This window comes from Mandrillus leucophaeus, unplaced genomic scaffold (assembly GCF_000951045.1).
Source record: "Mandrillus leucophaeus isolate KB7577 unplaced genomic scaffold, Mleu.le_1.0 Scaffold1487, whole genome shotgun sequence".
Taxonomy (NCBI): Eukaryota; Metazoa; Chordata; class Mammalia; order Primates; family Cercopithecidae; genus Mandrillus; species Mandrillus leucophaeus.
Genome location: NW_012101462.1, coordinates 43,334 through 56,098, shown reverse-complemented (window position 1 = coordinate 56,098; position 12,765 = coordinate 43,334). Strand labels below are relative to the sequence as shown.

Here is a 12,765-nt window from a genome sequence, read left to right as displayed (position 1 = left end):
CACAACAGAGAGCCCTCTGGGTAGATTTCTAGACCCAGGCCTCTTTCAAGTATGTTAGAAACCTCAGCAAGATAAACTATTTTCTGTCTGGCTGCATCTGTCTGTTTAGAGAGCGGGACATTTCCATCCTCCTCTCTCCAGGCATCCTTGGAAGCCTTTCCCACAAGCAAGACATCTTGGTGAAATTTAATGCTGGAGAGGCAAGTGGTTTTCAGGAGAGGGGAGTGTGTTCCCAGAACTGTAGTACAAAAGCTAGAGGCTGAGTAGGGAACATCTTAAACTAAGTCGTCCGTCTTATTTCCAGTTTTCTTCCTGTAGATCAGGGCTCAGGACACCCTGCCGCATTTTCTTCACTCCTCCACCAGGAATTCCTAAAGTCCATGCTCATGGATCCTGGGAAATCCAGGAAGCTGGCGGATGCTGGCAAGCCTCAGCAAGACTGCCTCGGACCAACCCTGCAGCCTTAATTCCCTAGGCCCACTCAGCCCAGCTGACCAGCAAAGGCAGGCAGGGCTTCCATGTCCACACATGAGAATGACCTGCAGCTCTTTGTCCAGGCTGAGGTAAAGGATTCCCAATGCAGCTCGAGGGGCTGAGGGTAAAAGTCTTTGCAATTCAGTTCCTAGGAAATCTTTAAAATTAGGTCTGGGATGAGTCTGTCAGTAGATTAGGTAAAGAACTTTTATGAAGTTGAGGGTGAACCATCTGGAGGGTGAACTGGCTGGTGTGGTTCTGGAACTGGGGGTGGTACCTAGCAGCGCATTGGTGAGAAGACACAGCCAGGCTTGGTATATGATGTGGTGTGTGTATATTCACAGGCATCATGGAGCATATACACTTTTTTGTGTGTGTTGAAATAAACCTTACAGATTACAAAGTACTTTTTTTTTTGTTTTTTCGGAGACAGGGTCTCTCTGTGTCGCCCAGCCTGGAGCACAGTGGCACAATCATAGCTCACTGCAGCCTTGACCTCCCAAGCTCAAGTGCTCCTCCCACCTCAGCCTCCCATGTAGCTGGGACTACAAGTGCGTGACACCATGCCTGGCTATTTTATTTTTGTAGAGATGGAATCTTACAATATTGCCCAGGCTGATCTCAAACTCCAGGGCTCAAGCAATCCTCCTGCGTCAGCCTACCAAAGTGCTGGGATTACAGGCATGAGCCACCATGCCCAGCCAGATTACAGAATACTTTGACATCCTTTCTCTGCAGCCCTCAAAAGGAGGCAGGGCAAGCACAATTAAATCCCATTACAAATGGGGCGACTGAAGCTCCATTCATGGCTTGCCCAGGGTCACACAAAGAATGAATGGCAGAGCCCTGAGCCTGTGTGCTTCCCTCTGTGCCAGGCTGCTTTACCCGGGCATGGGTGCACCTTGTGCATGGGACATTTCTCCTTTGTTGTGTCCTGAGTACCTTAAGCCACTCAGATATTGCTCAGGTGGAGTGACGGGAAAATGTTTTCAGGTTGCATTAGTCAAAACAAAATACCACACACTGTTGACTTTAAAATCATACATTTATCCCTCACAGTTCTGGAGGCTTGGAAGTCCAAGTTCAAGGTGGCAGTTGGACGGGTTCCTGGTGAGGGCTCTCTTCCTGGTTTGCAGACAGCCACCTTCTCTTTGCATCCTCACTTGGTGGAAAAAGACAGAGGAGAGAAAGAGAGAGAGAGAGAGATAAATCGGAGAGAGAGCGAGAGGGAGAGAGTGAGACAGAGAGACAATGCTCTCTTTTCTTACCAGATCTATAATGAGGGCCCTACCCCACGACCTCATCTAACGGTAATTACCTACCACAGGGCCATCTCCACATACCGTCACATTACGGGTTAGGGTTTCAACATAAGAATTTGAGGGAAGACATAAACATTCTGTCTACAACAGGAGTGGAGATCCATCTCTTCCTTACCTCTGGTGAGGGGACCACACGCTGCAGCCAGTGAGACAGTGGCATGTTCTGTTACAGCTCGATCCAACTGCCCCAGAAGAGGGGGCAGGGAAGGCGGACAAAACTGGGAGAGGGAGAGAGTATTAGGAAGAGAGGAGGGTGGCCAGACATAGCAAATAAAATATAAAATGCTTAATTTTGAATCTCAGATAAACCACCAATAATACTTTTTAGCATAAGTATGTCCCAAACTAAGCTTGGGACATATTTATGCTAAGAAATTCTTCGTTGTTTATCTAAAATTCAAACTAACTGGGCATCCTGTTTTAATCTGGCCACCCTAAAAGGCAAGGGCCAAAAATGCCGGAGTCAAGCCAACGGATTCCAGGAGGGACGACTGCTGGACTTTGGACTGATGCTCTTTTTACATACTTAACTGTTTTAAAAAAGCCTCTTTTCTTTCTTTTTACCAGCCTTTCACTAGCTTTTTAAAAACTGGTAGAACATACATAACCTAAAATTCACCGTCTAAACCATTTTTAAGCATGCAGTTCGGTGGGATTAAGTAGATTCGCACTGTTGTGCCGCCATCACCACCATTCATTTCCACCACTCTTCCATCACCCCAGCCTGAAACTCGACCCATTGAACACCATTGAGCTGCCCGGCTCCGCCTTGCTTCCCCATTCTTGGCGACCACTGCTCTGTCTCTATGAATTTTGACTATTCTAGGCACCTCACAAAAGTGGACTCATACGATATCTGTACTTCTGCGTCTGGCTTCTCTATTTAATTCTTAAAGCGGGGTGGGAACCAAGCAGATCACAAGGGAGCTGCCCACAGAGGTAAAGACAAGGTGAGGTATGCTGAGAGACGCAGGAAAGAAGGTCAAGGTGTAGGCTGGAGGGCAGGGGCGGGCCCTGGGCCTGGGCTGGGGGTCCTGCCCCGGGGCGCACCCAGGCCGAGGGATGCCCGGAGGAGCCGAGGCTGGCGGACAGCTTGACCCTGAGCTTGAAGGGAAGGCAGCGAGGGGACAAAGGACGGAGGCCTAGGAAGAGGGTCTGCAGAGCAGAAAGCACGGGCAAGGGCGGCCTGGCGCTCGTAAGACAACAGATGGAGCCGTGTGCACGTCGGGAGCTCGGAGTGCGCGTGAGCTCCGTGCTCAGGCCCACGACTCGGCCCGCCCGGCCAGCTCTCCGGGTCAACGGGGTCCGGGAGCCGCGCTTGGGGAGGGCGCAGCGCAGGGTGAGCGGCGGCGTTAGGACCCGGGGGCGCGGGCGGGCTGCGGCCGGCGGGGCTAGGACCCAGCGGCTCCGGCGAAGCGGAAGCGGCGGCGGGAGCTTCCGGGAGGGTGGCGCGTAGGTGAGGAGGCGTTGGGGGCGGCGGGAAGTGGGGTCGTGGGGGATGGCGGGGCGAAGTCGGGGACTGGGAGGGGCTGGAGGGAGGCAGTGGGGAGGCCCAGGACCCTTCCTGGCCGAGAAGCCTGCGGCAAGCTTGTGTCCCGCGGCCGCGGCACGGTGCTCGGCTCCACTGCGGACGCCGCCGCTGGGCCCCGACCGCCCGGGAGGCGTCTGGGGCTTGCCCCGGAGCCTCGTCCCTGGAGCCGCGCCCTGCACCCGGCCTTGCCCGGCCCTAGCAGGGAAGCCGAGGCCTGTGGGGCGCAGGGACCCGGGCTCTGCGGGGTCGCGGTTCCGCCTCCCCACTTCTGCGCCTTCCCGCCCAGGCCGGATTCTGGGAAGCCTCGCGCGGCTCTTCCGCAGCTGCCGCCCGCCCGGAGCGCCTGGGCCCTCCTAGGGGACCCCACTTCTCTGACACCGCTTTGGGTTCCCGGGGCCTACAGCGAGGCCTGTAACTCGGGGAGAGACCCTGGAGCGGGGTGTGGGAGAACGGTCTGCAGGAAGGGCTCCGAGCACTCGGAAATTATAAACCGTGGTGCCAAAGAGGCGCGCGGTGTCTGCATTTTCCTGGGAGCGCGCAGTTTACACTACATTCTGTAAAGCAGTGCTGTCCACTGGAAATACTGTGCGATACACATGTACAAGTTTTGTCGCTTAAAAATAATTTGAAAAAAACTTGATGAACATGGCATAGATGCAAGAAAAACACCGTTATTATAGAATACGCATTCATGGAATGCATTGAAGACTTGTTACAAGATGGATAGGCAGGAAATATCGCAGACCTAGAATGAATTGCAATTACCTACTGTGGAACTGAGGAGCTAGGGTTTCTCATTATTAAACTCCCAGATAGAAGACGACTTTTGATAAAATTTTTCTTTTTGCCCCAACAAAATCAACTGTGTAGTGAAGACAAACAGTTGGGGTGATGTATACTAAAGTAAGGAAAGTATTGACCACACCCTAGGGGCTGGTTAGTGTTAGATTCCCTTGTTCTTCCCTCTATCAAAAACAGATCTAATTTAGGTTTATAAAGACAAAGTATCAAGGTAAGGTGACTTACAGTTGGTAGTACTAACAAAGTTTTCGAACTAAGATTCGCATTATTAATGCATAAGAACAAAATATCAATAAATAACAAAAAGCTTGGAATTCAGACAACAGATCCAAGTCTGGGCTTTATCTCAAGCTAGTGTTTTGGTGTTGAAAAAAGTGTTATTTGGTCTTTTTAACCCCATTTCCTTATCTGAAATTGGGGATGATGATAAATTCACTGATATTAAGAGTTAAATGAGATTCTTGAGGAGTCAGAGTGGTTCTAACATATGTAGGTATTATGAGCAGTCATACTGCAGCGTAAGAAAATGCCGTTTGCTGAATGAGGGACAATAAAAGTTATCTACATGATCATCGTTTAAAAGCTACCAGATACAGGAAGAAGGGGCCATAAAATGATAACGTTACGATCATTAATTTTGATGCTCAGGTCAGAGTCCATTCTAGGATATCTCCTGCCCAAAAAGAGCAGAGACTCATTTCTTTGGAATCACAGGATACGAGTGAGAGGACAGAAAAAGAAAAATATTTCAGTCACATATGTGATTTCTAAAAGTAAAAGGAAACAGATGAAATGAGTAATATTTTTTTAAATCCAGTATATCCCAAGTATGGTTATTTTAGCATGTAATCAATGTAAAATAATAAGAGATTTTACATTCTTTTTTTCTAGTCTTTGACATTTGGTGCATGTTTTACACTTACGGCACATCTCAATTTGGACTAGCCACATTTCAAGTGCTCAGTGGCTGCACGTGCCTGGTGGCTACCATGTTGGACAGCACAGGTCTAAGCATTTCATTCCTGCCACAAGTTCAAACTCCTAGCTGTAATTTTGAGTGTCTTTAACAAAGTGGCCTCTGTTTATCATTCTTTCTTCTAGTACTTCCCCGAGGATGATTGTACCCTCAGCACTCAAGACCACTTGCTGTTCCCCTACACACTTTTTGTTCGAGCTGTTTCTTTTACCTGGAATGCTATCTTTGCACCTTCTTCCTGGACCTGGTTCACTCTTGTTGCCTAGGCTGGAGTGCAGTGGTGCGGTCTCGGCTCACTGCAACCTCCACCTCCCCAGTTCAAGTGATTCTCCTTCCTCAGCCTCCCGAGTAGCTGGGATTACAGGCATGCACCACCACGCCCGGCTACTTTTGTATTTTTAGTAGAGACGGGGTTTCACCATGTTGCTCAGACTGGTCTGGAACTCCCAACCTCAGGTGATCTGCCTGCCTTAGCCTCCCAAAGTGCTGAGGTTACAGGCGTGAGCCACCGCGCCTGACCGAGAGGCACACATTCTGCCAAGAGCGTTTGAGCGTTTTCCTGACTCCCCTGACTCCAAAAGGGATTTGTCACTCCTTAGCTTTATACTCATGGCTGAAGTAGAGTGAATTTAATTTGAGTTTAGTTGTTTTTGAGACTATCTCCCTGGCTAGTGTAGTGTGTTATTTATCTTTGTTGTGATCATGGCCTGCACCGAATAGATGATCAGTAGATGTTTGCAAACAGAAGGTAAACTGCTCATCAGGTGTATTCGGTCCTATTCTTGAATGGGCTTGCTGCCTTCCTTTTGAGGAGTTTGTGTATGTACTCTTCTCTCATGCATGTGTGTGAGCAAACACGCATACACTAACAAGGAATTCATCTGAAGATGTGTACAGGAAATATCTTGCATCTTTATTCCCTTTCTGATCTTACCTGTGGGAGAACAGAGGCACAGAAATAAGTTAGGACGGCCAGCAAACTTGCATCAGTATAAATACAAAGAAGGGGAGGGAGGAACATTCTTCATAGAGGTGTTGTGGTCTCAGAGGGTTAGGCTTTTCAGTTGGCTGGGTATCAGCTGACCATGCTTTAGATATTTGATTGGAGGAAAAATAAGTGGGAGGTGAGGAGTCACTCCTGGGCCCTGATGAGTTTTCAAGGCGAGTACAGATCTGGAAGGCCTGTATGCAAAGGAGGAACTCACTGCTGGAGAAAAGCTGAAGAGCAGGATGGTCATCTCAGATCATGAAAAGTGCTGGCCTGAGGAGGGCAGGAGGAAGGGCAGCCAGCAGGGGGAGCAAAGGAGTAGGCTCCAGCTGGGTGAAGATGCTGGTGTGGTACATTGTGTGAAATATACGAATTTTTATTGGGAATAACCACGTCTCAGCCGTGCTAGTTCTCAGTCTGGAGAATGGCAAATGGAAGGGATCAGATTCAGAGACTGCAGCTTACTCAAGGTCACAGCATTTTAAACCCAAATGAAACCTCCTAGGCCCTTCATGCCACACTCATCCATCCCTACCTACTTGTATCGCAACCAAGGGCCCCACTGTAGTGCCTAGGAGAGCAGGTCTAGGGCACAGTGCCAGGCCTGATTAATGTCTTCCTTACCATTTTCCAGCGAGGGGCTGTGATTAGTCCTATTTATAGGGGCCTGGTCCCTTAATATGCTGCCTGGCACATCTCTTGCCAATCAAATCAGTACCGTCTGCAGTGTGATTGCTGCTTTAGTGGCACCAGGGAGAGGAGTTAATTAAACCCAATATAAATAGACTCTGCCCTCACTTTGCAATTCCAGAAGTGTTTTTCCTTCCTGTCCTCCACCCCCACATGCACCTCTTTCCTCTTTTAAAAGCTAAGCTCTAGCCTAGGTGAGGAGGGCTGGACACTCTTATACCTAGAGAGGCACTAGCCACTGCCCAGTCTGTTTCAGGAGCAGCCCTCAAATTCCTCAGGGGTTAAAGTGGGAAGAACCCGTGTGTGCACATTTTTTATGCTTTTCCAGAACTGGGTACCATTTGACAGTTGTTCAGGCAATCTCCCCCACTACCCCATTTCTACTCCTCTGTTTCTAGCCTCTTTTTTCCTCTGCAACCAAGGTTTCTTTCTTATTTATCCAAGGTGGGGAGCTGAACCGAGACAATGTATGGAAAGGGTGCCTGGCAGGCACCAAGCACCTTGTGGGGGGTCAGAAATGTTGCACCTTCTCTGAACTCCTCCATTGACCCTACAAATTCCCTAGTCCCCGATCCTGCCCTTTCCCTCCCTCATTCACTCAACAGGCATCAGCAGAATCCCATCTATGTGCTCCTGGCCTCCCACCAAATGCTGTGTCCTCTCCTCCCCTATCTGTGCAGGCTGAAGCTATGTGCATGACTGGGATGAGGGCTGTGTTGTCTCAACACCACGCCGCCCTGTGGTGGGTGAGCGCGGGTGGACGTGGGTGGCTCTGATGCTCCGGCTGCCGTCCACAGGCACCATGACTCCTGTGAGGACGCAGCACTCCCTGGCAGGTCAGACCTATGCCGTGCCCCTCATCCAGCCCGACCTGCGGCGAGAGGAGGCCGTCCAGCAGATGGCGGATGCCCTGCAGTACCTGCAGAAGGTCTCTGGAGACATCTTCAGCAGGTGGGTGCTGCCATCCACCCCCACCTGATCAGAGGGCCATTCCCATCCTGGGCAATCCCAGCAACGCACCCTCTGGGAGCAGCCCCCTTGGGGAATCCTGGTCCTGGGGAACCCATCTGGCTTCCCTATGTGGGAGGGGCCTAAGTGAGAGCCCAACTTGGAAGGTTTTGCTTCTGGGAGTCTGAGAGCTCACTCCCTTCCACCCCACTTAGCCTCCTGGTTTCCTGTGGTGGCTCTGCCCTCACAGCTTATGCTCTTCCTCCCATTGGAGGGCCTATTCCTTCACTTTTTCTTGCAGCCAGCAAATATTTACCCAATAGTGCTTGTGTGCACGGCATTGTGGGAATCTCTGTATATCCAGCCATGGATAAGGCAACACCTCTCCAACTGGAGCGCACATTCTGGCAGGAGAGAAAGACCTAAATAACCAATGCATGATTAGTTCTTTAATAATAATTGTGACAAGGTCTATTGATAATATTTTGTAGTCACTAATATTCATATAGCATAAACCATGCACCACCATTGATTTGAGTGCATTTAACTCACACTTTATGAGCAGGCACTGCTGTCATCTCCGTTTTATAGATGAGGAAACTGAAGCACAGAAAGGCTGAGAGACCTGGCCAAGTGACAGAGCCAGGATTCAAAGCTGTAGATCATGACCCCGGGTTCTGTGGGTTATTACCACATCTGTTAGGTGGAGATGGGGTGCTGCGAGGTTCATCATGGGAGGCCTGGCTTGGGTTCTGTGGGTTATTACCGCGTCTGTTAGGGGGAGATGGGGTGCTGCAAGGCTCATCATGGGAGGCCTGGCTTGGTCTTGGGTCAGGGAAGGCGGATGTGAGGAAATGACATTTATGGTAAAGTCTGAGGGTTGAGTGGGCAGGTCAGGAAGAACATGCCAGAAAGAAGCACATGAACTACAGCTTTGAGGTGAAGGACCTAAAAGGAAGCCAGCATGGCTGGAGCATGGAGTGGCCATTGAGGGAGCGGAGCTGGAGCGGTGCGGCTTCTTGTATTGGCAGCGCTGCCCTGGCACAGTCGCTGGGCTCCAGTGCCTTCACTCAGTGTTTATCTAACATGAGTGAGTGAATGGTGTTTGCTCTTTCTTGGCAAAGGTCCCAGGGCTTGTTTTATACACAGGTCCTGTCTTTGGCCATAAGCAGCCTGAAATGAGGCTTGGTCTCCTTCCCAGGATCCCACACCGTGCCTCACATGGTAGACCCCAGTGGGAAGTATGTGACTGCCTGACTCAGGTCCCTCTCGTGGTCCACGTCACCCCTGCTTTGCCCCTTCCCTGGTTGTCGCCAGACCTGGAGCCCCTGCTCCTTCACTTTGCAGCCTCCTCTTCTGTCACCAGCTGGGAACCCACCTCTTCCTGAAAGTCCCCCCGCACTGACTCACCGGCTTGCCCCAAGCTTGTCAAGAATGTCCCTGTAACCAGGGGCCATGCACTGAAGTGGCTGAGGGGTTACCTTGGAGCTGATGCCTTGGCTCAGATCCGGCTGCCCTGTTTGCTTCCCCTGTAACACTGGGCAACTCAACCCCTCTAAGCCTCAGTGTTCTCCTTTGTGAAGTTGTGGTAATAATGGTAGCTTCCTGGTAGAATTATTGTAAAGATTAAATTAATGAAAACATGCAAAGGAATGGAACAGTGCCTGGCACCTGGAAATGCTGGCTCTTGCCTGTTGATAATCTTGACCCGTACACTGCCTTTGGTCACCATTCATGAACCTGCCACCAGTAGTAACAGAAAGTGCCGGATGCACCTTTTGTGCTTATTGTTGTACTAAATGTGCCCAAGGGATGCCTAGGGAAGAGGATGCAGGTCTTTAAGAGCCATCAGCTCCGGATCATGGCCACCCCATGTCCAGCACTAGAATGGAGGCCAAAACCATCCCTCGGAAACTGTGTTTCCTCGCCAAGACGGGGACTGCATGGTTGCCCTTCTCTGAGGGCAGCCCTGGATTTTTGCATCTTTCCTTTCTCGTCCTGGTGTTTGGCACCGTGTAGACAGTTGTATGTCCCCTGCCCGGGGGTGGGATGAGGAGAGGGCAGGAGGGCATTTCCTGGGTAGTGGAGTGCTGCGTTCGGAGTGCGGGTTCTCCAAGCTGCTGGCACAGCCCAGGGAGGGGCAGATGCCTCTCAGGAGCCTTGGGTCTGAGTCCTGGCTCCCTGACTTCTGGCTTCCAGGTCACTGCATCTGTCTCTCCACTATGTGCTCCACCTCATGCTGGACCTTAGGAGACACCAATTATGTGGCTGACACTGTGTCCTAGAGGCTGGAGTGGGAACACATAGGGTGAGATTGATTGTTCATTGCTAGCATGAACCGCGTGGGCTTCTCAGGGTGTAGAGTGGAGAGAAATCAGTAAGAATCGGTGGCACACCTGTCAGAACTCCCCAAACCAAGCTAAGCAAAAAGTAAGCAATCAGTAGAGCAGCCTTTGGAGTAAAGGCTAAAATGATGTTATCAGGGCCGGGTTTTGCTTTCCTTCCATGTCAGTTTGCTGCTTTGGGTCTGGCTGCATTCCCAGACAGGCTGTGCGCTCGTGGTGGAAAGGTGACAGGACACAGGGTCAGTCCAGCAGGAAAGAATGCTCTCCCGTGTCCCCACTCCCTCCAGAAGGCACACTCACCCATCCCTCCTGGCTTGGTCCTCGTGTCTGTCCCAGCATCCGTTGTTGGGGCCAGGGGACTATGACACGCCACTTGGCTCAGACTGAGGAGCTCTGTGGGCAGCCCCACCTGAAGCTCTGGGACTAAGCCTGTGAGAGAGATGGATTCCATGGGGCCATTGCTTGAGTAAAAAGAACTAGTTGCTGGAGAGGAAAACCACGTGCCTACTCCACATAGGGCAGGCTCCTGGAGGACGGGGCAGGGGGTAGGGAGGTGGGTGTGCAGGTTGCCCTGGTGGGGTCTAGAAATAGGGGCCGCAGGCTTGGCGAGAAGCCTCAGTGTGACTTGGAATGTGGTATATGGTGGTCTGCGGGGAAGGCCAGCCTGCACAGTGCTGGGAGGGGGGTGCTTCTGCATGGGAAGCACAGACAGCGCTGCAGCTGCCTTGCACTCAGCTCTCAGGGCATGAGAGGCTGACTTCCCATGAGCCTGTGGGCCAGGCCTCTTTGAATGGTGCTGAGGGAGCTTTGCCTTGGTTCCTTTGTGTCCCCACGGTGCCATGGGAGGCTCCCTGGCAGGGTGTGGGGCAAGGCAGTGAGTGAAGAGTTGGGATGAGTGAGTTAGGGCCCACAGAGTGCTCAGGACAGGACTTCAGGTTTGATTCAGGAGTGTTAGGGAGCTGTGATTGGATTTAGAGCAGGGCAGGGATGGGACAGAAGAGTTTGGGGAAGGTTCATCAGGCATCCGCCATGGAAGGGACAAGAAGGGAGAGAGAGTGGATGCCAGGGACACCCAGAAGCTGTTGTCGTAGTCAGGATGTGACAGGGATAAGGCTGTAGACAGGGGACTTGCAAACAGGGAGGGCAGGGTGAGACATTCAGAAGAAACGACGACAGGAAATGGTGACAGATGGGGAACGAGGAGGAAGGAAAGGGAGAGTCAGTGATGACTGGCGATGGAGTGGGGAGCACTGACACGTCCTGCTCCACTTGCCCCTCCTGTGGCACTGGACAAGCATGTGAGCTTTTCATTTTTCATGGACTTTTTTTGGTGGGGATGTGACCAGCTTTGAATCTCTCCCCTTAAACATGCTCCTCCTGCTTAGAAACCTCCTGCACAGAAGAGACAGGGACGGAGGATAGACTCTCTCCCCACCCCCCATCTCAGGCCCCAGCACAGCCCGGCCTCTGGACTCACTGGTGTCAGTGCCCGGTGGCGCAGGCAGGTGAGCTCCTGGCAAATTAGCATTCCAGGCTGTGCTCTCTCCTCCTGCTCTTCTGCAGCCAGGAGTGTGCAGAGACTGGAGGGGATGACAAGCACCTCCTAGGCGCTCTTCAGCTGTGTCCTCCAGACCCTCCCTGCCCCCTCTTTCTGCCCCTCCATCTGTCCCCTCTTCACCTGGGAGAAGCCAGGCCCCCAAAATAGCGGTCCAGATATGTCACCTGCTTCCCATGATATAGAAGACAAGGCAGGAGGGAGTTGGGATGGCACGGGGAAGAGGAAGGAACAGACTATGTGTGGAAGTTTGAATGCTGTCATCTGCCATTGCCCATCAGCCCCTGCCCAACCTCTTCCCCCAAGAGGCAGTGCCACTGCCCAGCACCTTCCCCCTGGGAGGGGTGATTTTCTCTGCAAAGCTCTTGGTCCTTTCCTCCATCTCTTTCTTTTTCCTTTTCCCCACCTCTTCCTTTCTTCTCCTCTTCCTCCTTTCCCCTTTCCCCTTGTCCTCACTTCCTCCATCCTTCCTTCTCCCCCATCCTCTCTACTGATTGGCACCTGGTGGCCCCCAATGTTACACACTGCACTAGATCGCTGCATAATTACCAAGTCATTCTTAATTATCCCAGAGTGGAGAAGATAAAGGCGAAGGCAGGAGCCCAGGTTCAGGGTCCATTTCCCTGGGGTCGTGACAGAGGCAGGGGAGGAGAAGCAGTGAATCTGGGTCAGGAGTGGGTGCTCCCTGCTTCTTCCTCCCCAGCAGCCTCTAGGGGGACTGGTGTGCTGATGGTGATGGGCCATGATCAGCTCCTTCTTACTTTCACAGTAATCCCGTGATGTAGAAGGGACCATTCCTGTTTTTCAGTGGAAGAAGCCGAGGCAAAGACCAGTTAGTGACTTCCCCAGGGTCATACTGCTGCTAAACAGATGTGAAACCCAGGCCTGTGGGATGTGGTGGTTGTTGATATTCATTTCTCACTTCCCCAGGAGCCCTGAGTCCCTTTGAATGTGGATGTGTGTCGTCTGGTTCCCAAGCTCCCGCAGGAGCAAGCTCCCGTGGCCCCAGCACTGTGCTTGACAAACGAGATGCACTCAAGTTATTGAGCAGTCACGGGTGGAGGGGGGAGAAGGAAAGCAGGGGTGGAGGGGAGAAGGAAAGCAGGGGTGGAGTGGGGAGAAGGAAAGCAGGGGT

At 51.7% G+C, this 12,765-nt stretch overlaps 1 protein-coding gene and 1 long non-coding RNA gene across 3 annotated transcripts in view; one reads left to right on the top strand and one right to left on the bottom strand.

Moving 5' to 3' along the window:
- Positions 1-1,504: 1,504 nt before the first annotated feature.
- Positions 1,505-3,019, bottom strand: LOC105535622. Its single transcript, XR_001005467.1, has 3 exons — positions 2,533-3,019; positions 1,912-2,014; positions 1,505-1,636 (listed from the first exon to the last, which is right to left on the bottom strand). It is a non-coding gene; the product is annotated as an uncharacterized LOC105535622 (long non-coding RNA).
- LOC105535623 (WAS protein family homolog 2) overlaps positions 2,516-12,765 on the top strand; it is a 19,193-nt gene continuing 8,943 nt past the window's right edge. Inside the window, exons 1-2 of one of the 2 annotated variants that reach the window (XM_011974765.1) lie at positions 2,516-3,252; positions 7,580-7,733. In XM_011974765.1, the coding sequence (XP_011830155.1) occupies positions 7,585-7,733 (149 nt within the window). In that variant the 5' untranslated portion in view covers positions 2,516-3,252; positions 7,580-7,584. The remainder of the gene's footprint in view (positions 3,253-7,579; positions 7,734-12,765) is intronic. The other variant, XM_011974766.1, reaches the window with a different exon arrangement.